Source organism: Amia ocellicauda, chromosome 5 (assembly GCF_036373705.1).
Source record: "Amia ocellicauda isolate fAmiCal2 chromosome 5, fAmiCal2.hap1, whole genome shotgun sequence".
Classification (NCBI taxonomy): domain Eukaryota; kingdom Metazoa; phylum Chordata; class Actinopteri; order Amiiformes; family Amiidae; genus Amia; species Amia ocellicauda.
This window is the reverse complement of record NC_089854.1, coordinates 970,541-998,312: the sequence shown is the minus strand read 5'-3', so window position 1 is coordinate 998,312 and position 27,772 is coordinate 970,541. Positions and strand designations below refer to the sequence as shown.

At 43.2% G+C, this 27,772-nt stretch overlaps 1 protein-coding gene across 3 annotated transcripts; it reads left to right on the top strand.

The window, feature by feature from the left end:
- LOC136749122 (sodium- and chloride-dependent GABA transporter 2-like) lies at positions 1-27,772 on the top strand. 3 transcript variants are annotated; one of them, XM_066703085.1, is made up of 15 exons: positions 1-149; positions 2,697-2,874; positions 4,444-4,578; positions 7,673-7,813; positions 14,995-15,082; positions 15,249-15,381; positions 16,732-16,866; positions 24,432-24,535; positions 24,806-24,930; positions 25,969-26,081; positions 26,218-26,355; positions 26,708-26,810; positions 26,993-27,093; positions 27,232-27,402; positions 27,500-27,772. In XM_066703085.1, exons 1-15 carry the CDS (start codon positions 147-149, stop codon positions 27,662-27,664), a joined length of 1,833 nt encoding a protein of 610 aa, XP_066559182.1. In that variant the 5' UTR covers positions 1-146; the 3' UTR covers positions 27,665-27,772. The 3 variants fall into 3 exon arrangements, with proteins under 3 accessions (XP_066559182.1, XP_066559183.1, XP_066559184.1); XM_066703086.1 differs by lacking the exon at positions 4,444-4,578; XM_066703087.1 differs by lacking the exons at positions 2,697-2,874; positions 4,444-4,578 and having other exon boundaries at positions 13-149.

Here is a 27,772-nt window from a genome sequence, read left to right as displayed (position 1 = left end):
AAATGTAACTTAGAAATGTTGAGAACTTCCCAGGCTCCCTTGCAGCTACTGGAGTAAAGAATCAACCTTCTACCAAACACAACGAGTCTCATGCTATTTTCTGCAACTCCTCAATATTTCTTTACCTACAACCAGCAGCTATTTTGATGGTGAGTATGTTTAATCTTATAACTACGTGACTGCAGGGAAAAAAGCTGGGCTGGAAGCATTGTTATTGTGAGCATGCCGCAGTAGCATTGCCTGATTTTGGTGTAGTTATATTTGGGAAAACAGGAAGTAGGTAACTCCTGAAAGTGACAGACAGCATCTGGTCTGTTGAGGATTTGGCTACTGGTGTGATAAGTTTGACCCTACAAGGTTTGACACATTACTTGGGTTTGGGGCAGCTGAAGTACACCCCATGCTTAGAGCAAGTGCTCTGTGTGTGTTAGGGGGTCTTGCTTGTCACAGGTAATTGCCTGGATTGCTGGATGCAGCTCTAGGAGGAGGGCCGGATGGGTGGTTGTAGTTGAATCCAGAGATACAGCAGGTGGGCTGCACAATTTCACAGCACTTGAGTCAGAGTTAACAACTTAATTGGAACTGAAGTCTGGGATTGTCAGGAAGCGTATTTGCCCATTGCCTTGGGTAATGTGCAACTCCATAGCGGACTGGAATAGATACACTGTGTGTAAAAGGAAAGCAGTACTGAAAAGAAGCAGACTTTGCTCTCTACGACATTAACGGTTTGTTGTATGCGATTCACAAAAGAAAGTTGTGTTGGGTTAGGGAGGTATATTGTTGTCTGGGTGTTCTCGGGTTGCGTGTCTTCCCCCGTCTCTGGGGTGGTACAGTCAGAAAGCAGTGACTGGGAGGTGGGGGTCACGTGATAGGGGTATGTATTAGGGCGTGATGATGTAGATGTAGAGGGAAAGCTGATATACCTCAGTGCCATTGAATATGTCATTACAATATTAACAAAAAGTATTACATAGTTAAGAAATAACCAATAATCATTATTCTTTTTTTAAAATTCCAATACACTTCACTTAAAAATTAGGTTGAAATAAATATATGACAACACGTTTTATTTTGTATTCATATTTTCTTAAATGTATGTAATTATTTTAATCCAATTTACAAAATGTTAATACATTTAGCTTTTGTAGTTCTCATACTCAAAGTCTCAGTAGTCATCCTGTGCACAGCGATGTTTACAGCCCCTGTTACTTCATCCCACAGCTTGTATTGAGTGACTGCTGTTTTCCTGACCTCAGGAAAATACTTAAGGATGTTCATGCGAAACTCTTGATTTGTCCCCTTATGTAAGGGGGACATTTCCATGAGTGAATAACTTGAGTGAATACTTTTTATGCAACTGGCCATTGGCCGTCAAGAATGTGGATGTGGCTTTAATAGTTTATTTTTAATAGTGTTTTGGGTTTTTCTTGGTTACTTTTCACCCTAGTCAATTAGTGTTGTTTTTTTATGTGTATACTTGCTTATTTTATATCTTATTAAATGAACACTGTTCTGGATTTCATGCTGTTGTCTCTGGGTGTTGCTGGTCTCTGGTGCTATATCGCACTGCCGTAACAGACCTGTGCAAAGAGCATATTTTAATCATAGTCCTAGTGGGTTCTGGTTCTCTCACCCCTTTTATCACCAGGTGTCGCAGTCGGCTACTGTTCAGTGCCCCATGACACCCACATGTAACCAAACACAGGGAAGCCTGTAGAACTCGCTCATGAACGTGCATAAAATGTTCTTTTTTAATGATTTGATAATTTTAGAAATTATGGATTTCCCCTTTAACCACAATAATCATTATAGTAGATAATAGATTTGTACAAATTAAATAAAGAGTCACTAACAAAATAATGAAACAAAAGAACAGTATACAAAAATATTTCACCCCCTACACTCTACTCCCCAGTAGTGGGCTCAGAGCGGGAATACATCCAGCCTCCCATCAATTCTGCATTTACATTATTGAATCCCAAGTCTAAATAGACTATTTAAAAGAATGCCCGCAAAATTATTTTAGGTCCAATTGATAGTAGAAAGTGTCCCCTTCAAAATTACAGTAGTGTTATGCTGGGGTAGTGCTTGTGGAACTGGGAATAGACCCCCAAACTGGTGACCCCTATGCCACAATTTAGTCGTATATTGCAACGTGAGCGTTCCGTGGCTGTCTTTTTATTAATTCAAAGAATGTCCTCAGAACCAATTTAATCCCCTTAAATCCCCTTAATCACCTACACTAGTTTCATGCTGGGTAGCGATTTGTGGGACTGGGAATAGACAGCCAAACTAGTGTCACCAATGCCACCAGTCACCACAAAGAGCTGTCCAAGGATGTCAGGGACAAGATTGTAGACCTACACAAGGCTGGAATGGGCTACAAGACCATCGCCAAGCAGCTTGGTGATTATGCTTAGGGCGTGTTTTTCTGCTAAGGGGACAGGACAACTGCACCGCATCAAAGGGACGATGGACGGGGCCATGTACCATCAAATCTTGGGTGAGAACCTCCTTCCCTCAGCCAGGGCATTGAAAATGGGTCATGGATGGGTATTCCAGCATGACAATGTCCCAAAACACACAGCCAAGGCAACAAAGGAGTGGCTCAAGAAGAAACACATTAAGATCCTGGAGTGGCCTAGCCTAGGTGAATCAGACAATGTTTTTGCTCAGAATTTTCTCAACTTCTCCAGGCTGAAGCCCAGTGCGATTTGACGCTGCAGGAGAGCAGCCTGGGGCAGAAGGGGCAGAAGATAAAGGACAGGGGGCAGTGGGCAAACAAGTGGGAGTTCCTCCTGGCTGTGGCTGGAGCCATTGTCGGGCTGGGGAACGTGTGGAGGTTTCCATACCTGTGCTACAAGAATGGAGGAGGTGAGTGCATAAAGAAATTAGGGAAATTATTTATACGCCGCTAACTCAAATATTTCAAAAGACACTTAGAACGGGGGATGTGCCCACTGACTGGAAGACAGCAAATGTCATACCAATCCACAAGAAAGGGGACAAAACTGAGCCAGGAAATTACAGACCAATCAGCCTCACCTGCATCACCTGTAAAATGTTGGAAAAAATGATTAGACCGAAAATAGAGGAGCATCTTAATGAAAACCATATTCTTGGAGATAGTCAACATGGGTTTAGAGGCAGATCATGTCTTACTAATGTATTAGAGTTTTTTGAACATGCAACTGCAGCTGTAGATCACATGAAAGCATATGATATGATGTTCTTAGATTTTCAAGAAGCTTTTGATAAGGTTCCACATCAAAGACTGATCCTCAAATTGGAAGCTGTAGGCATTCAGGGTAATGTAAGTAGATGGATTATGAACTGGTTGATGTATAGGAAAGAGAGGGTGTCCATTAGAGGAGGTGCTTAGAGGAGTGAGGTTGTTAGTGGAGTTCCACAGGGATCAGTACTAGGGCCTGTGCTTTTTATAATCTATATTAATGATCTGGACTCTGGGATAGTTAGCAAACTTGTCAAATGTACAGATGATACTAAAATAGGTGGCTCAGCAGATACAATCTTGGCAGCACAGGATATTCAAAGGGACTTAGATAATATTCAGTTGTGGGCCGACACCTGGCAGATGAAATTCAATGTGGACAAATACAAGGTATTACATGCAGGTAACAAAAATGTCCACTATAACTACACTATGGGAGGAATAGAACTAGATGAAGAAACGCATGAGAAAGATCTAGGTGTCTACATGGTCTCCTCACTTTCTCCATCCAAACAATGTGGGGAAGCAATACAAAAAAGGCAAACAATGTTAGGGTATATTGTCAAAAGTGTAGAATTGAGAACAAGGGTAGTAATGTTCACACTGTACAATGCACTAATAAGAGCTCATCTGGATACTGTGTACAGTTCTGGGCTCCACACTTCAAGAAGAATATCGCTGCTCTAGAGGCAGTTCAGAGGAGAGCAACCAGACTTATTCCAGGTCTGAAGGGATTGTCCTACTGAGAGACTGAGGGACCTGAACCTTTTCACTCTGGAACAGAGGAGACTACGTGGGGAGTCTTCCAAGTCCAAGTCTTCAAAATCATGAAAGGCATCAACCACATCAAACCAGAGGAGCTTTTCCAGATCAGCAGGGACACAAATGGAAATTGGGATTCAAGGCATTCAAAACAGAAAACAGGAGACACTTCTTCACATAGAGAGGCGTCACAGTGTGGAACAAACTCCCCAGCGATGTGGTAGAAGCTGGAAGTTTGGGAACATCTAAAAATATATTGGATAGGATCCTTGGATCACTCGGTTATTAATGGTCACGAAACGAGCACGATGGGTCAAATGTCCTCCTCTCTTTTGTAAACTTTACGAGTGTGAAAGCACATTTTACCTTGATAGAAAACACTGTTGTTGCTCTTGAGGGTTTTCATGCGAAACCTCCTTAGTCATTTGTAACTTCTGTCTTTGTTGAAGGTGCCTTCCTCATCCCCTATGTCCTGTTCATGCTGACCGGTGGCATTCCTCTCTTTATCCTGGAGACAGCGCTGGGGCAGTACACCAGCCTAGGGGGCACAGCCTGCTGGAAGAAGATCTGCCCCCTGTTCGAAGGCTAGATTTTTCATTTGCTTCCTTTCACAGCTTATTGCATTACCATAATGATTGCTCTTTTGGAGTTTAAGCCTGTGCGAGGGGGATACATTTCTGTTTGGCCGACAGTGCCACTGAAAATGCATAACTATGCCATCTAGTTTTTTAATTGAGCACTAGGACTCATACCTCCAATATTTATAGAAAGTTAAATCACAGGTTCTTTGACCGGGGGTCCACAGCATAAGTCTGCAACATGGAGACTAAAATGGGGGCACAATTTTATTTGAAGAGTTCCTATAGATTAAAAACTCTAAAACAAGTTTTAAAACAAAAACTTCCCAAAAGTTAAAAGCCAAGGTAATCCAAAAAAGTTAAAACCCACAACACTGTCCAAAAGAAACTCAGTCTCTGCAGCAAAAAAATAAGAGCTTCCAGAAGGTTGTCCAATCCACTGCTAGAGCGATGTCTGTAGAGTTGGCTTATATCCAGGTATAGATGCAGACTCACAGTCCAAAAGTGCATCCAGTGTTCATGGAGAGCTTAAAAAGTTCTTAAAAGAAAACAAAGTTAAAATCCAGTTTACAACAAATATAGCAGCACCTGGGAGATATATATATAAAAAAAAACACATACCAAAGTTAAAATAAAATACAAACATGCATTCTTGCTGCTCACTCTTTTAATTCTGATCCCCATTCTCTCATTTCAGTTAAACAAGCCCTTTTTAAAAGGCTACCACAGCTGTCAGTAATTGCACTCTATTAAAAGATGTGAGAATGCTTTGAATGGAATGTGGTGCTCAATGCTCATTAGCTAGGTAATCAGTGAAAAAAAAAGAACAAACTCGTGCAAAACCCAAATGTCATGTGTATAAATCACAAAATCAAGTGTCAAGAATAAAGAAATCAAACACGTAAGTGTTAAATGTATATAAATAAATACATGTAATAAATATTAAGCCAAACAAAACAAATCAGTAAAACCAAGCTAATTAAGTATCAGTGTCTCACGGGTGACATCTGCTTTGAATTAGGACTTATTGACACATTATTGGAGCTAAAACTAATGCAAATAGCTTTTTTCAATACTACACCAGCAAGAGGTCAATAAAGGAGGAAGTGAAACAGATAAAGAGCAAAAATTGAATTATCTTGGAAAATGAACAAGATGTGGCAAATGTTCTAAATGAGTATTTCACAGAGGTGAAAAAACAGATAAAATGCCACAGGTTAACAACCACTCCAGTCTAACCCTAAGAGAGATCAGGATAAATGAGGAGGAGGTACTAAAGGGACTAGCAGAATTAAAAACAAACAAATCACGTGGGCCAGATGGTATATTTCCAACAGTACTTAAAGAAATGAGGGAAATTATCTGTAAGTCGCTATTACTAAACTAAACTATTCCTAATGACACTTAGAACAGGGGATGTGCCAACTGACTGGAAGACAGCAAATGTCATACCAATCCACAAGAAAGGGGACAAAACTGAGCCAGGAAATTACAGACCAATCAGTCTCACCTGCATCACTTGTAAAATGTTGGAAAAAATGATTAGACAGAAAATAGAGGAGCATCTTAATGAAACTCATACTCTTGGAGATAGTCAACATGGGTTTAGACGAGGCAGATCATGTCTAACTAATTTATTAGAATTTTTTGAACATGCAACTGTAGCTGTAGATCATGTGAAAGCATATGATATGATATACTTAGATTTCCAAAAAGCTTTTGATAAGGTTACACACCAAAGACTGATCCTGAAATTGGAAGCCGTAGGCATTCAGGGTAATGTAAGTAGATGGATTATGAACTGGTTGATGTCTAGGAAGCAGAGAGTGTCGATTAGAGGAGTCGCTTCTAACTGGAGTGAGGTTGTTAGTGGAGTTCCACAGGGATCAGTACTAGGGCCTTTGCTTTTTCTAATCTACATTAATTATCTGAACTCTGGGATAGTTAGCAAACTTGTCAAATTTGCAGATGATACTAAAATAGGTGGCTCAGCAGATACAATCTCAGCAGCACAGGCTATTCAGAGGGACTCAGATAATATTCAGGCAGATGAAATTCATTGTGGACAAGTGCAAGGTAATACATGCAGGTAACAAAAATGTCCACTATAATTACACTATTGGAGGAATAGAACTAGATGAAGTAACGCATGAGAAAGACCTAGGACTCCTCACTTTCTCCATCCAAACAATGTGGGGAAGCAATAAAATGGCAAACACAATGCTAGGGTATATTGTCAAAAATGTAGAATTGAGAACAAGGGCAGTGATGTTCAGACTGTACAATGCACTAGTTAGAGCTCATCTGGATACTGTGCACAGTTCTGGGCTCCACACTTCAAGAAATATATCGCTGCTCTAGAGGCAGATCACAGGAGAGCAACCAGACTTATTCCAGGTCTTTAGGGAATGTCCTACTGAGAGACTGAGGGAACTGAACCTTCTCACCCTGGAACAGAGGAGACTACGTGGGGACTTGATCCAAGTCTTCAAAATCATGAAAGGCATCGACCACATCAAACCAGAGGAGCTTTTCAAGATCAGCAGGGACATACGAACCCGGGAAATTGGACTTCAAGGCAGTGGCGGTTCTAGACCATTTTAGCTGGAGGGGCATGGCTGGGGCAACTTGTGTTTTAGGGGGGGCCATCACCCATATGTGCTGACGGTGTTTTGTCCGCGGTGCTAGCGGGGGGATCTGAAAATATTTGGTCTGCGGTGCGGGTTGGGGGGGCAGCGGGGGGGCAAGCAAGACAGTTGGAGGGGCACCTGCCCCCCCTTGCCCCCCTGTAGATCCGCCCCTGCTTCAAGGCATTCAAGACAGAAAACAGGAGACACTTCTTCACACAGAGAGGTGTCACAATCTGAACAAACTCCCCACCAATGTGGCTGAAGAGACAAATTGGGAACATTCAAAAACAGACTGGATAGGATCCTTGGATCACTTAGTTATTAATGGACACTAAAAGAGCACGATGGGGTGATTGGCCTCTTCTCGTTTATAAACTTTCTTATGTTCTTATGTTCTATTGATTTGAATTGATGACATGTTATGTAAAGAATGAATCTTGGAACATGTATAATATATATTTTTTCCATAGGAACTGGAATTTGCACGTTCATCATGTTGCTATATGGTGGTACAACATACATGATCGTCCTGGCCTGGTCCTTTTTCTACCTGTTCTCCTCCTTCAGCTCAGAGCTGCCCTGGGCCAGCTGTGGACACACCTGGAACACAGGTACTGCTGCCCATTCTCTCTCATGTGTGTATAGGCACAAGGTACGCTGTAATAATGTGGCGGTTTGTTAATATGTTCTGACACCACGTAGGTATACTTAAGCCTACCATTTAATAATACCACATCACCAGGACATAACCGTCTAGCCATACCACATAAAGGGTTTTGCCCTGATCCATACAACTGCAGATTCAGACCATTATCCGATATTACAATTATCTGAATTCAGTGCAAGTTCAGAATTATCCACGGGACCGTTTTTTACACACATTGGTTATAATATACTAGAAGGAAAGCATTTCGAGCATCCTACCAAAACAAAATAAAAAAGATCCAATACAATACAAATTCAAATGCATTTCAACCCGAGCCTGACGGGCCCCGACATATTTATACCCCTAGGTCCGGGCTTTGGGACACTTTCACGTCATAGTTCACACGTGGGCTGGGCATCTGGCATGTTTTAGGCTCCTCCTCCTTTTTATATTTTAGACATTAATTAATTAAAATAAACTATGAGAAGTTGATGATGGTAAAACAAACATAGAAAGACGTTTTATAACCTATCACTCTGACAAACATGACAGTCTGCTCACGCACACACACACACACACACACACACACACACACACACACACACACACAGATTTCCCATGAACGCACGATTCACCTCACGTGCAATGGAGAACATAAAGAGAAAAATCGCCAATGGTGAACTTACAACTGAGAAAAACACAAGAGGAAAGACAAACTTCTGGGGTGTTTTTCAAGTAGTGACAACCTTAAATGATGAGCCTACTGGTTATGCACAATGCTGTGCTGTGCTAAGCTACAATAGTATGAAAACGGGATCATCTCATTTACAATGACATTTTGAGTGTGGAGGATGTAGCTAATCACTAATCAAAGCTAAATGCGTACATTTCTGTTGTATGGACATTCGGCCATTTGAAACAGTAGCAGGGAACGGTTTCATTCAGTTAGCACAAGAGCTAATAAATTTAGGCGCAATCCACGACCGTCTGTCAGCTACAAGTTTACTCCCTGACCCCACCACAATCTCCCAAAAATGCAAAGAAATGGCGAATGCTAAGAGAGGGGACATGGATGAAGAGATCAAGGAGGTCATGTCATTGATAAATGTGGGCATGACAACTGACATGTGGACGGATGATCACCGTAAGATAAACTACATTTCAATCACATCAATCAATCAATCAATTAATTTTTATTTGTATAGCGCCCTTCGCAGGGTAGCCACAGAGCGCTTTACAGACTGGTAAACATACAACAAACGTATAGCAAAATAAAAAACATAAATACAATAAAATCAAATATAGACCGGTAAACATTTTACATGATCTAGAATAAAGTGAGTGAACATTTAAGTAAATAAACCATTTAGGCACGGAGGAGAGAAAAACAAAAAACTCCTATGGATGGCATATAGGAGAAAATGAATCTCTGGGGGTCCACGACTTAGGGCCTAGGCCTAATGGTTGCCTCCCCTCCAGGCAGTATATTTATTACAGCAGCAAGGAGATCAGAAAGTTCTTTATCGGTGCTGCTGGCTGTGCTCTTCCCTCTGGAGGAGGCCTCTCGCTGGCCATCGGGGGTTGAGGGTTTGGACCATCAACAGGTTTTGGGTTGCGATGGCTCGTCAAACCTTGGGTGTGGATGCCCCGTTGACCCTCCGTGGTGAGGTGCTTCTGGGATGGGTTGTGCCTCATCAGACTTCCATGGTGGGGGACGAGGTGCCTCATTGGACCCTCAGAGGAGGCTGTTGCTGGAAGACAAGAGGGCAGTCATGCTCAGATACTGGTCATGCAGTGCAGGACATTTCCAAAGACAGTTGTGCAATTGCATGTCCATGGCACACCGGCGGCACTATGGGCTAGAAAAACAGAGACTAAACAGATGAGTCTTCAGCTGTGATTTAAAGGCTAAGACAGAGGGGGCATCTCTTACATTGGCTGGAAGATCATTCCACAGCTTCGGGGCCCTATAACTGAATGCTCTACCACCTGCGCTTTTCTTGTGTATTTTAGGGAGCGCTAAGTAACCGGCTTCCTGTGATCTCAATGGCCGATCTGGAGTGTATTCCATAAGGAGATCTTTTAAGTAGGGAGGTGCCAGTCCCTTTAGTGCTTTAAATGTTAATAAGAGCACTTTAAAGTCTATCCTGTAGTGCCTCAATATGACATGAAGAGCAGGGTACTAACCACAACAAGCTTCCAAAATGAGGCCAAAACAGGAAACAATATCCAAAAAGAGTTGCAGCAGAAATTAGTCTCAGTCCTTGGCTTTGATGCATCAGTGATGAATAATGTTGTCTGGGTAACCGATCAGGGGGCTCATTTTGTTGCCGCTCTCCGCCCATACCAGCGCCTGGACTGCCAAGACCACTTGTATAACACTGTCCTCCGGCATGCCTTGAACCCAGATGAGCTTGCAGAAACAGTCCCAGAAGTAGCAGAGACCCTACAGGCTTCCAAGGCTTTAGTCCGATATTTAAAGCAGTCAGGTCTGACAAGCCGGTTGTCAAAAACTGTCAAACAGATGGCAGAAACCAGATACAGCAGCGTATTCCTCACCCTGGAGTCAATTGAGTCAGTCTACACTGAGTTACAGGAGATACTTAAGAGCCATGGTGAGAGCCAGCGACTACACGATGTGTCCCCAGATGTGCTGGCCTTCCTGGTGCAATTTCTGTGCCCGTTCTACGATGCACAAAGGGAGTTGGAGGGGGATAAATACCCAACACTGAACCTCGTCGTGCCTTGGCTACACAAACTGAAACAACATTGCCAGCCAGATGTGTCGGACACTCCTTCCCAAGCAATTATCCACCAACGACACCTTGAGTGCATAATGAAGAAAGTCCATATCCAGCCACTTCACAAACTGGCCATATTCTTATGGCCGAAGTTCAATCAATTAAGGATGTTCACCGATGCCGAGAGGGATGACAACCATCAGCTGGCGAGACGTCAGATAGTCAGAGAGAGGAGAGGGCTGCGGTGCAAGGGGCTGATCAACCAGCCGGTGAGATTTTCTTTTACGTGTGTTGTTATTATTATTATCATTATCATTATTATTATTAATGTATTAATCATAGCCTATTGGCCTTGGCCTAACTAATAATTATAATTATGATTCATGCAGTGGCGGGCACGGCTGTCCCTGCACATGTTGTCGCAGGCCACGCAGCAAAGAAGAGAGCGCTGGCCGAGTTTGAGGAAGAGTGGGAAAACATTGTGGAGCAGGAGGAGGATAACGATGAAGTACAGTATTACCTGCGCCTCAATCCCAACATGTAAGTTGATGGAAGAGAAGTGCTGCGTTGGTGGAAACAACACGAGACCATGCTACCGCGATTGTCCAAATTGGCTCGCACAGTGTTTAGTGTCCCCGCCAGCAGAAGTAGCAGCCTTAGCACAGCTGGAAGAGTTATAGAAGAAAGGAGGACTGGATTGAAACCTTCCACTGTGGATGCTGTGCTTTTTCTCCACAATGCTCTGTAAGAGACTGTTCTTCTGGCTGTAGCATTGTTAAGACTAGGAGGCTGTCTTGTTTTTTGTTTTAATTGATTGGACTTTATTTTCATTAGTCTAACAGTTGGAAACTATTGGAAATAAGAATGGCCATGTTAGCAAACTTGTCTAATTTGCAGATGATTCTAAAATAGGTGGCTTAGCAGATACAATCTCGGCAGCACAGGCTATTCAAAGGGACAATATTCAGTTGTGGGCTGACACCTGGCAGATGAAATTCAATGTGGACAAGTGCAAGGTATTACATGCGGGTAACAAAAATGTCCACTATAATTACACTAGGAATAGAACTAGATGATGTAATGCATGAGAAAGACCTAGGAGTCTATGTGGACTCCTCACCTTCTCCATCCAAACAGTGTGGGGAAGCAATAAAAAAGACAAACAGTATGTTAGAGTATATTGTCAAAAGTGTAGAATTGAGAACAAGGGCAGTAATGTTCAGACTGTACAATGTACTAGTTAGAGCTCATCTGGATACTGTGGACAGTTCTGGGCTCCACACTTCAAGAAAGATATCGCTGCTCTAGAGGCAGTTCAGAGGAGAGCAACCAGACTTATTCCAGGTCTGAAGGGAATGTCCTACTGAGAGACTGAGGAACTGAACCTTTTCACCCTGGAACAGAAGAGACTACGTGGGGACTTGATCCAGGTTTTCAAAATCATGAAAGGCATCGACCACATCAAACCAGAGGAGCTTTTCCAGATCAGCAGGGACACACGCACCCGGGGATGCAAATGGAAATTGGGCTTCAAGGCATTCAAGACAGAAAACAGGAGACACTTCTTCACACAGAGAGGCGTCACAATCTGAACAAACTCCCCAGCGATGTGGTAGAAGCTGAAAGTTTGGGAACATTTAAAAATAGACTGGATAGGATCCTTGGATCACTTAGTTATTAATGGACAACAAACGAGCATGATGGGTTGAATGGCCTCCTCTCGATTGGACACTTTCTTATGTTCTTATGTTCTGTGGTGAACCCTTTATTTTTGAGGTAAGGTAAGATAACCTGCATGTTTTTTTTTATTTAATTTGTTTAGATTGTATAGCCCGTTCGTTCATTTTTCCGCACGCTGTTGCAAGCAGCAGAGCAGCCTGCCTCAGCTTGTCAAAAATGTATTTTTACTGTGGTGGTGATAATAAACATTTAAACTAACATTGTGTGATAAGCTTGAAGTGTTTCATATCTATGGATTTTATTGTAGGCAAGTCAAGTGTTGATTTGAGAGGCTAAATTGATCAAACGTGATCAACTCACTGTCGGCCGCTGGCCACTTGATCGTCACTTTAAAAAACAAAAACTTGATTTTATCAAACAAAAAATTCTCCAAACATTTTTCTAAATTAACTTAATAAAGAAATTTAAAGAAATATAATTACTTTGCCATTAAAAACAAAACTGAACTATTTTAATGGCTGCAACAGTAGTATAGGCTGTGTAATGAAAAAAAAAAAAAAAAAAAAACACAAGCTCCAGTCGGACTTATTACGAGAATTGTAATAAACTGTTGGACAAGGGCTGGGCTAGGGGCTGAGCGTCTCGGGCTAGGGCCGGCGCTAGGGCCTAGATTTGAGGCCCGTACGTAACATATAAAGGTTTAGATAATGGTCCTCAAAATAAGGAACACTATAACACCAATATTTATCTTACCAAATAATGTTGTCCCAGTATTTAACTTTCCAAACTGTTTTCAGACAGTTATTCTGCTTATGGTTTTAGATAGCCCGTCCTATTATATTTTTATAAAAATACAAAAATACACACATCAAAATACTTAATGCATTCAACACTGCATTTAAAAATACTGGATTCATTGTCAATTTTAACCACAAAAAAAACAATGTACTTCAGTCAGTTTGCAAGTAATTCTGATATCTTCAGTATCATCACTCTCTCTGATATGATCCAAAGAAAAAACAAGAAAAAGAAACTCGTCATTAAATCCTGATGATCCAGGAAGGAATGCACGACAATCACGATAAGGTTGGAGGGAAAGTCAAACAATCAGTATCTATCCTGTGAATGTTCCCCCAAGGGCAAATAGAAAACAAGCAAATGGTCAGTTATTAGTTCTGGACAAACTGCAAACCGCCACAAGTCTTTGGAAAACGCTGCTTAGTTCCAACCTGTAGGACGATCAAAGCTGATTAACCTCCATCAGGGTGAGCAGGTGCATCTCCATTCCTCTCTGCCAGCAGTTCACTGTCTATTGGCTTCTTTCACATCAACCAAGAAACTTGTACGTCGGTCATAAACTTTAAACTCTGGGAAAAAACTGGAACGTACAAAGCCACCTGGAAAAGCAGCAAACTAAGCCAAGCACAATGAGAAGTAAGTTTGAAATTCTCTTGCTTTCATCTCCTCTCTGTGCTCTCTGCATACCACAAAAACAGGCTTTTGGTGTCTTTCTCTAACCAGCGTTCAGCTTCCTTTTATATATATACACCGATCAGCCATAACATTATGACCACCTGCCTAATATTGTGTAGGTCCCCCTTTTGCCGCCAAAACAGCCCTGACCCCTTGAGGCATGGATTGAACCTCTCTTACAACCTTGAACTCGTTGTTGTGTTCCTCAAACCATTCCTGAACCATTTTTGCTCTGTGGCAGGGCGCATTATCCTGCTGAAAGAGGCCAATACCATCAGGGAATACCGTGTCCATGAAAGGGTGTACATGGTCTGCAACAATGCTTAGGTAGGTGGTACGTGTCAAAGTAACATCCACATGAATGGCAGGACCCAAAGTTTCCCAGCAGAACATTGCCCAAAGCATCACACTGCCTCCGCCGGCTTGCCTTCTTCCCATAGTGCATCCTGGTGCCATGTGTTCTCCAGGTAAGCAACGCACACGCACCCGGCCATCCACGTGATATAAAAGAAAACGTGATTCATCAGACAAGGCCACCTTCTTCCATTGCTCCATGGTCTAGTTCTGATGCTCACATGCCCATTGTAGGCGCTTTCGGAAGTGGACATGGGTCAGCATGGGCACCCTGACTGGTCTGCGGCTACACAGCCCCATACGCAACAAACTGCGATGCACTGTGTGTTCTCACACCTTTCTATCAGAACCAGCATTCACATTTTCAGCAATTTGAGCTACAGTAGCTTGTCTGTTGGATCGGACCACATGGGCCAGCCTTCGCTCCCCACGTGCATCAATGAGCCTTGACCCGGTCGCCGGTTCACCACTTTTCCTTCCTTGGACCACTTTTGATAGGTACTGACCACTGCAGACCGGGAACACCCCACAAGAGCTGCAGTTTTGGAGCTGCTCTGACCCAGTCGTCTAGCCATCACAATTTGGCCCTTGTCAAAGTCGCTCAGATCCTTACGCTTGCCCATTTCTCCTGCTTCTAACACATCAACTTTGAGGACAAAATGTTCACTTGCTGCCTAATATATCCCACCCACTGACAGGTGCCATGATAATGAGATTATCAGTGTTATTCACTTCACCTGTCAGTGGTCAGTGTATTTTTTTTTTCTTAATGATCACAACTTGGAAAAATCATACTTTAGAATACTTGAATCTCTTCAGTATTATCTATTTTCATTGTCTTGATAAATCTCTGTTTTACACAAGGTCACACTCCTCTCTGTGTTGGTGCCTCTGACAGATGCCTGTGTGGAGTTTGACGAGCAGAACCACACTTCCAACTGGACAGATCCCAGAAGGGCAACCTCAGCTGTAGAGGAGTTTTGGGAGTAAGTTTATTTCCAAAATGTGCCAGTAAAGACACGCACACAGAAACACACACTAATAATAAAATACATTAAGGATGGGAGGCCTCTAGATCCCATCTAGGTCATTTGGATGTAAGCTTATGCATTGTATAATATGACATTGAATGGACTCCTCTGGTCCCTGCAGGAGGCGAGTGCTGGGTGTCTCGGGGGGGATCGACCAGGTGGGCGGCCTGAGGTGGGAGCTGACCCTGTGCCTCCTGCTCTCCTGGATTGTCTGCTATTTCTGTGTCTGGAAGGGGGTGAAGTCCACAGGGAAGGTGAGCGCCTGGGGTCACTAGGATTTTGGGATGCTACAGATTGGTCCAATTGATTTTTTAATATATTTGGCTGACATTGTATCTATAGCAACTGACACTGGTACCCATTTATACAGCTGGGCTTTTACTGGAGCAATCTGGTGATGGCACCTTGATCAAAGGTACCACAGCAAGATCTCACCAAGAATTCGAACCCTCCACCCTCTGGTTAGGAATTCGTAGAGTTCTACTGTCCAGCTCTGTTCTGTGTCAAGATGATTAAAACATAAGAATATAAGAAAGTTTACAAACAAGAGGAGGCCATTTGACCCATCATGCTCCAAGGATCCTATCCAGTCTATTTTTAAATGTTCCCAAATTTTCAGCTTCAACCACATCGCTGGAGAGTTTGTTCCAGATTGTGACGCCTCTCTGTGTGAAGAAGTGTCTCCTGTTTTCCATCTTGAATGCCTTGAAGCCCAATTTCCATTTGTGTCCCCGGGTGCGTGTGTCCCTGCTGATCTGGAAAAGCTCCTCTGGTTTGATGTGGTCAATGCCTTTCATGATTTTAAAGACTTGGATCCCCACGTAGTCTCCTCTGTTACAGGGTGAAAAGGTTCAGTTCCCTCAGTCTCTCAGTAGGACATTCCCTTCAGACCTGGAATAAGTCTGGTTGCTCTCCTCTGAACTGCCTCTAGAGCAGCGATATCTTTCTTGAAGTGTCCAGAACTGTCCACAGTATTCCAGTTGAGCTCTAACTAGTGCATTGTACAGTCTGAACATCACTGCCCTTGTTCTCAATTCTACACTTTTGACAATATACCCTAGCATTGTGTTTGCATTTTTATTGCTTCCCCACATTGTTTGGATGGAGAGGAGTGAGGAGTCCGCATAGACTCCTAGGTCTTTCTCATGTGTTACTTCGTCTAGTTCTGTTCCTTACATAGTGTAATTATAGTGGACATTTTTGTTACCTGCATGTAATACCTTGCATATTGCAATACCACATTGAATTTCATCTGCCAGGTGTCGGCCCACAACTGAATGTTATCTAAATCCCTTTGAATAGCCTGTGCTGCCCAGATTGTATCTGCTGAGCCACCTATTTTAGTATCATCTGCAAATTTGACACGTTTGCTAACTATCCCAGAGTCCAGATCATTAATATAGATTAGAAAAAGCACAGGGACTAGTACTGATCCCTGTGGAACTCCACTAACAACCTCACTCCAGTTAGAAGCAACTCCTCTAATTGACAGCCTCTGTTTCCTATACATTAAAGCTGAGCTGAAGAGCCAGCTTGTGTTCCTGTTGTGAGCACTATAGGTGACTAAAGCTGTATAGAAGTCCACTGTGTGTGTCTGCCCTCAGGTGGTGTACTTCACAGCCACTTTCCCCTATGTGATGCTGTTGGCACTACTAGTCAGAGGGCTCACCCTGCCTGGCGCTGCTGATGGGCTGCTCTTCTACCTCTACCCCGACCCCACCCGGCTCACTGACCCACAGGTAAATCAGGATAAATGCTGCCCCCACAGCCTTGAGCTCAGAAGACATTTCTCTCATGACCCCTGTGTCCATGTACAGACCCTCCTCACTATGAGTATTAAGACAGAGAGGCCGGTCTCTTACCGGAAATTGGATCAACAAACATACTTTTCTTACTTCTATGTCTGGACAGTTTTCTACGGAAGCCGAGAAGTGCAAAAGCAAAACAAACTCGTTAACAGGATGTTGTAGCAACCACAGAAGAGAAAGGGGAGCTAACATTTGAAACACGTCAGCAGCATTCAGAAAAAGGCGTTGCTGCAACCAGGAAAGAGAGGGGCGGTATCTTTGAAAAAATGTCAGCAACCAGTGGAGAGAAAGGGGTGGAAACATCTGAAACATGACAGCGGCATTGAAAACACCACCGACACATCCCAGAGAAAACAGCAGCGACATTTAGAAAACGCATGGTGGAAATAGGGTCCTGTGGCGGAAATAGCTGAGGCGGAAATAGGATTGTGTGTCGGAAATAGGATTGTGTGGCAGCAAAGACATATTCCAAGACACTCGCCTAGTTTCCCATTTTTGCCATTTTGACACATCGCTCTCTGTGTTTGTGGACAATCTCTGATATGCTCAGGGTTACCATGGCTCCAGATTATGCTGGGGTGTTAAGGTATAACTTGACTGCCAGTCAAAACCCTTCAGGTACATGTGGATCGCTTCCCAAGTGTATCACAGCAACAGTAGGAACCCTTCAGTGCACTACGAGCCCGGGAAGTAAAGTCACCGACACAATGCCAGATCGTTAGTCTTCGGTTTATTTTTGCAACAACACACACTTTTATACATGTCAGAAGTCTGATTGCCAAGAGTTCCGGAGCAGGTACATACAGATATTACAAACATATTACAGATCTAGTTGCTAGGCAGACATGAAATGTGTTCGATATCATAATTCATAACACACTCAAGAGTTTCAGTTGACACATCTGCACGGTTTGTCTAGTAGTAGATGACGTGGGACTCTATCTTATTTCTGGTTTGTCTGAAGAGCAGCATGTATATTGTTTATGTTATTAGCTCTGAGCTGTTCCTCAAAATATAAAATAAATATAGGGAGTTCGTGGTTTGAAATAGAGGTGAGATGGCCGTGAGTTCAAGTGTATAGACTTTCACAGAAATAGTTATGCACGAGTATGTTATTTATGTTATTTCTGCAATAATGACAAATTCCAGCCCCCCTTGCCACGGCAACATTTCCAGTGAGATATGACAATGTTAACTCTGCAACTTCTGTTAAAGGCTAATCCTACAATAAGAATACAATACAATGAGTTACATGGTTACAGTAGGTTAAATAATCAGTATGCCTACCAAACTTAATTATCCCCAACAGTTAGTATATGAATATGTTATATAACGATTTCTACAGTCCGACCCGATTTTGTGCACAGTGCGCAGCTCACACTTAACCACTATTTTGCACTGAATTAGTGTCTTTTGCGTCGAGAAGTAGCGCGCACACCCAAGCGCTTCAGTGCAGACACACACTGACTGATCTGACATCCCTGTCGTGGATCTGCGTCACAGCCTGCAACCCCACATCCCGCACAAACACAGCGATCCGCACAGAGAGAAGGCCAACAAACACGGACGGACATTTACAGGTCACGTTCGTGAAGTGCAGATGTCCGCAGTTATGCGCAGATCTGCGCTGCTCCACCAATGGGATCAGTGGATTTCTGCAGATCTGTGCAAAACTGCAGAAATCTGCGCAACAAGAACACGACCACAAACTGCTGTTACTGTCCGTGTTCGTGTGTCGGACAAACACACAAAGCGCAGAGAAAAGAGGATGAGTGTGAAGACATGGCCGTGAGAGCTACAGCTGAGGACCACACAGGCTCTATCCATCCCACAGTGTGAGCAGCGCAGTGTAAGGGTGATATTTAGCACAGACCTGGTCAATTACAGATACTAATTGGTATTTGAAAGTATTTGTTTCCCTGTATTAGAGTATTTAAAATAATACCATTACTATTACTGTCACTTTAAGGCAGTGCAGACTGCGAAGGGGGCGTGGTTTAATTAGGAAGTGATGAGCTGTTTGTTTAGATTACTCGCAAGACCATGTGGCTAGTTGGGTAGGGTTTTTTCATTGCGCATACAGTGAGGGAAAAAAGTTTTTGATCCCCTGCTGATTTTGTACGTTTGCCCACTGACAAAGAAATGATCAGTCTATAATTTTAATGGTAGGTGTATTTTAACAGTGAGAGACAGAATAACAAACAAAAAATCCAGAAAAACGCATTACATATTACTTGGTGGCAAAACCCTTGTTGCAATCACAGAGGTCAGACGTTTTTTGTAGTTGGCCACCAGGTTTGCACACATCTCAGGAGGGATTTTGTCCCACTCCACTTTGCAGATCCTCTCCAACTCATTAAGGTTACGAGGCTGACGTTTGGCAACTCGAACCTTCAGCTCCCTCCTCAGATTTTCAATAGGATTAAGGTCTGGAGACTGGCTAGGCCACTCCAGGACCTTAATGTGCTTCTTCTTGAGCCACTCCTTTGTTGCCTTGGCTGTGTGTTTTGGGTCATTGTCATGCTGGAATACCCATCCACGACCCATTTTCAATGCCCTGGCTGAGGGAAGGAGGTTCTCACCCAAGATTTGATGGTACATGGCCCCGTCCATCGTCCCTTTGATGCGGTGCAGTTTTAGCATAAAAACACCCCCAAAGCATAATGTTTCCAACTCCATGTTTGACGGTGGGGATGGTGTTCTTGTGGTCGTTCCTCCTCCTCCAAACACGGCGAGTTGAGTTGATGCCAAAGAGCTCGATTTTGGTCTCATCTGACCACAACACTTTCACCCAGTTCTCCTCTGAATCATTCAGATGTTCATTGGCAAACTTCAGACGGGCCTGTACATGTGCTTTCTTGAGCAGGTGGACCTTGCGGGCGCTGCAGGATTTCAGTCCTTCATGGCGTAGTGTATTACCAATTGTTTTCTTGGTGACTATGGTCCCAGCTGCCTTGAGATCATTAACAAGATCCTCCCGTGTAGTTCTGGGCTGATTCCTCACCGTTCTCATGATCATTGAAACTCCACGAGGTGAGATCTTGCATGGAGCCCCAGACCGAGGGAGACTGACAGTCATTTTGTATTTCTTCCATTTGCGAATAATCACACCAACTGCTGTCACCTTCTCACCAAGCTGCTTGTCGATGGTCTTGTAGCCCGTTCCAGCCTTGTGTAGGTCTACAATCTTGTCCCTGACATCCTTGGACAGCTCTTTGGTCTTGGCCATGGTGGAGAGTTTGGAATCTGATTGATTGATTGCTTCTGTGGACAGGTGTCTTTTATACAGGTAACGAGCTAAGATTAGGAGCATTCCCTTTAAGAGAGTGCTCCTAATCTCAGCTCGTTACCTGTATAAAAGACACCTGGGAGCCAGAAATCTTGCTGATTGATAGGGGATCAAATACTTATTTCCCTCATTAACATGCAAAGCAATGTATAACTTTTTTGAAATGCGTTTTTCTGGAATTTTTTATTGTTATTCTGTCTCTCACTGTTAAAATACACCTACCATTAAAATTATAGACTGATAATTTCTTTGTCAGTGGGCAAACGTACAAAATCAGCAGGGGATCAAATACTTTTTTCCCTCACTGTATATATATATACACTCACCTAAAGCATTATTAGGAACACCTGTTCAATTTCTCATTAATGCAATTATCTAACCAACCAATCACATGGCAGTTGCTTCAATGCATTTAGGGGTGTGGTCCTGGTCAAGACAATCTCCTGAACTCCAAACTAAATGTCTGAATGTGAAAGAAAGGTGATTTAAGCAATTTTGAGCGTGGCATGGTTGTTGGTGCCAGACGGGCCGGTCTGAGTATTTCACAATCTGCTCAGTTACTGGGATTTTCACGCACAACCATTTCTAGGGTTTACAAAGAATGGTGTGAAACGGGAAAAACATCCAGTATGCGGCAGTCCTGTGGGCGAAAATGCCTTGTTGATGCTAGAGGTCAGAGGAGAATGGGCCGACTGATTCAAGCTGATAGAAGAGCAACTTTGACTGAAATAACCACTCGTTACAACCGAGGTATGCAGCAAAGCATCTGTGAAGCCACAACACGTACAACCTTGAGGCGGATGGGCTACAACAGCAGAAGACCCCACCGGTACCACTCATCTCCACTACAAATAGGAAAAAGAGGCTACAATTTGCACAAGCTCACCAAAATTGGACAGTTGAAGACTGGAAAAATGTTGCCTGGTCTGATGAGTCTCGATTTCTGTTGAGACATTCAGATGGTAGAGTCAGAATTTGGCGTAAACAGAATGAGAACATGGATCCATCATGCCTTGTTACCACTGTGCAGGCTGGTGGTGGTGGTGTAATGGTGTGGGGGATGTTTTCTTGGCACACTGTAGGCCCCTTAGTGCCAATTGGGCATCGATTAAATGCCACGGCCTACCTGAGCATTGTTTCTGACCATGTCCATCCCTTTATGACCACCATGTACCCATCCTCTGATGGCTACTTCCAGCAGGATAATGCACCATGTCACAAAGGTCGAATCATTTCAAATTGGTTTCTTGAACATGACAATGAGTTCACTGTACTAAACTGGCCCCCACAGTCACCAGATCTCAACCCAATAGAGCATCTTTGGGATGTGGTGGAACGGGAGCTTCGTGCCCTGGATGTGCATCCCACAAATCTCCATCAACTGCAAGATGCTATCCTATCAATATGGGCCATCATTTCTAAAGAATGCTTTCAGCACCTTGTTGAATCAATGCCACGTAGAATTAAGGCAGTTCTGAAGGCGAAAGGGGGTCAAACACAGTATTAGTATGGTGTTCCTAATAATCCTTCAGGTGAGTGTATATATATATATATAGTTTGTTCGACTATACTCTGCTGGACTGTGAAGGAAGGGCTCTCTAATGTTATATTTGGCACTATTTTGTAGGTAATTTCTTTTAAACTATTACTGTTATATCACTGCTTTCATGGCGTGCTTTAAACTTACCATTACTATGCATACATTCACAGTTATAGGCACTTTCTAACACTATAAATAAAGGATGGATATGGTCTGACAAACTGTATGATTACGATCTGCTTATATTGACTTATTATGCATTTAAAAGACCGCTATCTACCAGTATACATTAAAAAGATTAAGCATTTCAAGTTATATTAAACACATGCATGCAATGTTAAGCACTATTAACATGAAGCGCAATGGGATAATAGGGATTAATAGCAGGCTGACAGGCTCGTAGACTCGGCTGCACTTTTAAACAGCACCGCGCTCACATGTGCGCTAATAATCAATACTAAAGTCCCGTATATACGAGTTTAATGTGCTGTAATTATTATTAGTTACCTTAGTGGAATACGTATTAATATATAAAGCAGTTAACTAATGTAATTTAGTATGTAAGTAGTAGCAGTGAATAAATATTAGTATATAAAACAGTATTATACTGATATAATGTTGTTTATATGATATAATACAGTATTGTATGGGGATCGTATGGTAAAAGCTTGTTTAAAACAGGTAAAATCATAGAACATATGCTATATTATAATATAGGGAATGAACTGAGACGTCGGCTTTTTCTAACCAAGTCTCATAGCGCAGTTAACAAGACTGAATAATATGGAATAATAACATAAGAACATAAGAAAGTTTACAAACGAGAGGAGGCCATTTGACCCATCGTGCTCGTTTGGTGTTCATTAATATCTAAGTGATCCAAGGATTCTATCCAGACTATTTTTAAATGTTCCCAAACTTTCAGCTTCTACCACATCGCTGGGTAGTTTATTCCAGATTGTGATGACTGTCTGTGTAAAGAAGTGTCTCCTGTTTTCTGTCTTGAATGCCTTGAAGCCCAATTTCCATTTGTGTCCCGGGTGCGTGTGTCCCTGCTGATCTGGAAAAGCTCCTCTGGTTTGATGTGGCCGATGCCTTTCATGATTTTGAAGACTTGAATCAAGTCCCCACGTAGTCTCCTCTGTTCCAGGGTGAAAAGGTTCAGGTCCTCAGTCTCTCAGTAGGACTTTCCCTTCAGACCTGGAATAAGTCTGGTTGCTCTCCTCTGAACTGCCTCTAGAGCAGCGATATCTTTCTTGAAGTGTGGAGCCCAGAACTGTCCACAGTATCCAGATGAGCTCTAACTAGTGCATTGTACAGTCTGAACATCACTGCCCTTGATCTCAATTCTACACTTTTGACAATATACCCCAGCATTGTGTTTGCCTTTTTTATTGCTTCCCCACATTCCCCACATGACAAATAATCCGTATTAAAGCCCTGTATGCACACATTGAATGTAGTGTAATTATTATGAGTAGTAGCACTGGTATAAGTATTATAATTATACAGTATTTAATACAGACATAAATAATACAGCTGTGACCGCAGTGCAAATCACAGTGCAGCGCGCAGGCGCACATTATACCAGAGAGCAGGACTCGAATGATGGGAATCGTGGCCGCTGATTGGCTACTGACTGGGCTGTAATTTGCATATTAAACGCTGATTGGCTGCCGGTCTGTCTGCGCGAGAATTCGTTCCACCAATCAAGTCAATGGGATATCGATCCAGCCGCACAAAAAGCACCAGCAACCTGACCGGCATCACAATGAGCCTCTGTGTGAATCTGGTGTCTGTACGTTAAGAATTGTAGGAGCAGTAGCAGTCCGGACGAACGGAATAATAATAATAATAATAATAATAATAATAATAATAATAATAATAATGCTTTTGTAAGAGAACAAGAATCTGCATGTTTTTACATGCAGACTAATAATAATAATAATAATAATAATAATAATAATAATAATAAACACTTATCTAAGAGTATTATTAAGCTAATAGCCCATTACCAGGATACAGCTCTGCAATTAAATACATCAGTAACTAGGGCTACCATATGGTTCCAGATAATTGTATAGAGACGCTTTGAGACAGAACAGGATTTCCAAATTCCACCTAAACTGAACAGTATATTTACCTATAACTTGCATTAGCTAAACCTTTGCTGAGATTAATCCTGTGGTGGAATTGCTACAGAACACAGGGATGTTGCTTTGATCATATTTACATACTGGCTAATTAAATATTAACAAAATAGAAAGTAAATAGCAACCGGTTGCATTTAATTCTTAGTATAATACAATTCACTGGTTGCTGACGTTTTTTCAAAGTTAACACCCCTCTCTTTCCTGGTTGCAGCAACGACTTTCTGAATGCTGCTGACGTATTTCAAATGTTAGCTCCCCTTTCTCTTCTGTGGTTGCTGCAACGTCCTGTTAACGAGTTTGTTTTTTCTTTTGCACTTCTCGGCTTCCGTAGTTTTCCTATCCTGCAGGCTGGGCATTAAGAATAAAATAGCACAGTGTATTTTCTTGTTGTAGTGTCTTTCCAGATTATGCTCTAATTTCCATAGTTGCAGACCCTTCCAAAATAACATGGCATCACGTTAACATCATGTATAACCAAGACATTCTTTGCACTTTACATCTCTGTCTGTCCCAGGTGTGGATGGATGCAGGGATACAAGTCTTCTTCTCTTTCAGTGTTTGTTCAGGACAACTTATAGCTCTTGGCAGTTACAACAAGTATAACAATGACTGTTACAGGTGAGTGTCACAGCCTGACAGGTGTGTATTGCATTTCAAATTCCCAAACCCCATGAGTTTTTACTGTTGAAAATGTTCAAATCCACTGATACAGTCCAGAGGTTTTCTACCCTCTACTCAGAAGGGACGAGACAATCTCCCAAGAACTCCTCCATGTATGTGCTAATCATTACACACTGAAATATTCAAGACATTCAGGTGGGCAGCTCTCTCTGAGACTCTGTTGTGCTTTTGACGAGACGTTTGAAATCCTGGCCTCTCACATTGCAGGGAGTCCTTCTACCTGTGTCTGCTGAACAGCGCCACCAGCTTCGTGGCCGGCTTTGCCGTCTTCTCTGTGCTGGGCTTCATGGCGCAGGAGCAGGGAGTGCCCATCTCACTGGTGGCCGAGTCTGGTAAGCAGCAGATCTGTCGGCTGTGCCACTCCCCTTCAGCATCAGTGTTACTGAGGTTGTAGTCTTATTCATGTCACCCCACTTTGGTCACTGTCTCCCAGAGTGTTAACGAGGCGTCCGTGACATAAATGTAGGTTTAACATTTCAAATGATCAGGTGAGCAGTGCCATGCACAGCCTTGTGGAGGGGCAAGGGGATTAAACGAAAATAGTGCGATCTGGGGTGTAAGGGGGGGTTAGTTGCTGGTGAATTGCGGTCCGGCGGGGGGTACTGAGGTGCGGTATGCTAGTGAAGTGGGGGGGGAGAAGAAGGCACGGTTGGGACAAATAAGGCACTTAAGAAGAATGAGGGCAGAGGGGGAAAGGGGCAGTGCACCCCCCCTCAGCACGTCCCTGCAGGTGAGTCATAAGGTTCTCATAATTAGACATTGAATTGCTTTTCACACTGTATTCCCTGCAACAAGGTGTCAAACTTAAGATAACTAACTTATTGCCGTGCCTCCACCTGGAAAATACTGTGAACAAGTATCATTGCATGAATGATAGTATCTTTCTCAGATAACCACAGATGCATTGGCAATGTATTATCTGTAGATTTGAGGATACTACCCAACGGGTGGTCGGGTACAGAATACCCAAGCCATCGTGATGGAGACCAGCAGTGGACAGATAAGCTAGCCAGCTCTTCAGACTACAGGTTACTGAGGTCCCATGGTAATGATAATGTCCTAACCCCTTTGGGTAGTATCCTCGATCCGAACAATAACCTGTGATTTGTCATCCAGTGACACTTTTGTCAGTTATAATGTTAAAATCTTCTAGTGTATTGTAAGAAATGTGTATCTTACTCGTCACACAAATCTTTGATTTCTTTCCTGAAAGTGTCCTGCAGGTGTAAAAGTGTTGTATTGCTCTGACACTGGACGAGGGGTTTCTGTACTGTCCCCCTCTCTCTGCATCACCCTCCCAGTCTCACAGTAATATTTGTTTCAGGCTCTTTTCCATTGTCAGTTGTATTGTCCCCTGTGCATTCTTGCAGGTCCTGGGCTGGTGTTCATTACATACCCGCGGGTAGTGGCCATGATGCCTCTGCCCCAGCTCTGGTCCGTCTGCTTCTTCATCATGGCCATCCTGCTAGCAGTGGACAGCCAGGTGAGTCTGTCACTGCGTAACATTCTCCTTCAGGGAGCCATAGTGCCAGGGGTGCCTGCTCTGTGCTGAGCCCTGAGCTCTGGTAAGGGGCTGAGATGTATTCAGAGGAATCACAGTCTGTTTTGTGGCTCTGCAGTTTGTGGGTGTTGAGACGGTGTTGATGGCAATCGTAGATTCGTTCCCCTCGGCCCTGAGGAGAGGGTACCGGCGGGAGCTCCTGCTGCTGCTGCTGTGTGCGGTGCGCTTCCTGATTGGACTGCTCATGCTCACTGAGGTCAGGGGTCAAGGGCTGAATGAACTACCATCTCTAGTACACATAAAGTATGCTGAGTATTTTGTTTCCATTAACAAGTTAAGAAATTGGGTGATTATATTTCTATATTGATGTAATGAAGGAAATTGTATGATAATGCTGTTAATGGTGGTCTCCTCTAAGAGCTTTGTGAAGCCAGTAAAAGGGCTCATAAAACCAATTGACCAGCATCTATAATATTGACTGACCAGCATCTATACAATAGATTGATCATCAACGGTCACACTGCTTGTTCCTCCTGTTTTAGTGATATCAGAAGTGCGTGTCACTGCAGCTCTTGGTCTAACGTGGTCACCTGTCTGTCTCTCTCCAGGGGGGAATATATGTTTTCCAGCTGGTTGAATACTATGCTTGCAATGGAGTCTCTGTGTTGTTAATTGCAATTTGTCAGACCATTTGCATCGGATGGGTGTACGGTAGGTGTGAACTCCTTCCCCACTGTCTTTAAAGCATCATCTAATGACTTTACTTCCTGTAGAGCCCTTTCATTTTTGCCTCAGATGTCTCACAGAATTAAACTCATATCACAGAGTGAGTCTGTTGAATCAGTAATCACATCGTCACTGAAGTGCCTCTCTTGACTGATGGGGTTTTACAGGAACTGATCTCTTCTTTCACAACATTGAGGACATGATCGGCTATCGTCCTTGGCCTCTGGTTGGGTACTGCTGGCTCTACATCACCCCGGCTGTGTGCACCGTGAGTGTTGCTCCAGGGTCCTCCTTTAAACTCTGTCTCACTGGTGAATCTGTGTGTGTATGTGAGTGTGTGGGCATACGTGTGCGGTTGTCTGGGGACTCCACGGTGGAGCTGACTCTTCTCCTCTCCTCCCCCCAGAGCACCTTCATCTACTACCTGGTCAGGTACTCCCCCCTGAAGTACAACAACACGTATGTGTACCCAGATTGGGCGTACGTCCTGGGCTGGTGCCTCAATCTGTCATCTGTTGTCTGTGTCCCTCTGTGGATGGTGTATAAACTGAGCCAGACTCAAGGAACTCTGCGCCAGGTATTCTCTATCTCTCTCTCTCCCTCTCTCTCTCTCTCTCTCTCTCTGTCTGAGTGGAGGTCAGTGACAGGCCTGTCTGCTGTTGGTGTCTCCACAGCGTCTGTGCCTCCTGTGTCGCCCTTCCCAGGACCTGCCTCTCGCCCGGAAGCAGAAAGGAGACTGTTCTATCTTGAGCTCTAACCCCGTTGCCCTGAATGCTGATGAGAGGCAGAGGGAGACTGCAGCAAGGCCTGGAGCCCCTGACCTGAACACCTCTATCTGATGAGTTGCTCATAGTGTAATTCCCTGAGGTCAGGGAAACCAGAAACCACTAGCCATCTAATATGCCTTGAATGCTTTTTATGTATAAATAAACACAGCAGTGATTTCA

What these genes read in the sequence shown, in the direction of transcription:
- LOC136749122 (XM_066703085.1), top strand. An exon ending in GTGCTACAAGAATGGAGGAG is followed by an intron (nt 2,875 to 4,443) that starts GTGAGTGCATAA and finishes TCTTTGTTGAAG; the next exon opens with GTGCCTTCCTCATCCCCTAT. An exon ending in GACTGCTCATGCTCACTGAG is followed by an intron (nt 26,356 to 26,707) that starts GTCAGGGGTCAA and finishes GTCTCTCTCCAG; the next exon opens with GGGGGAATATATGTTTTCCA.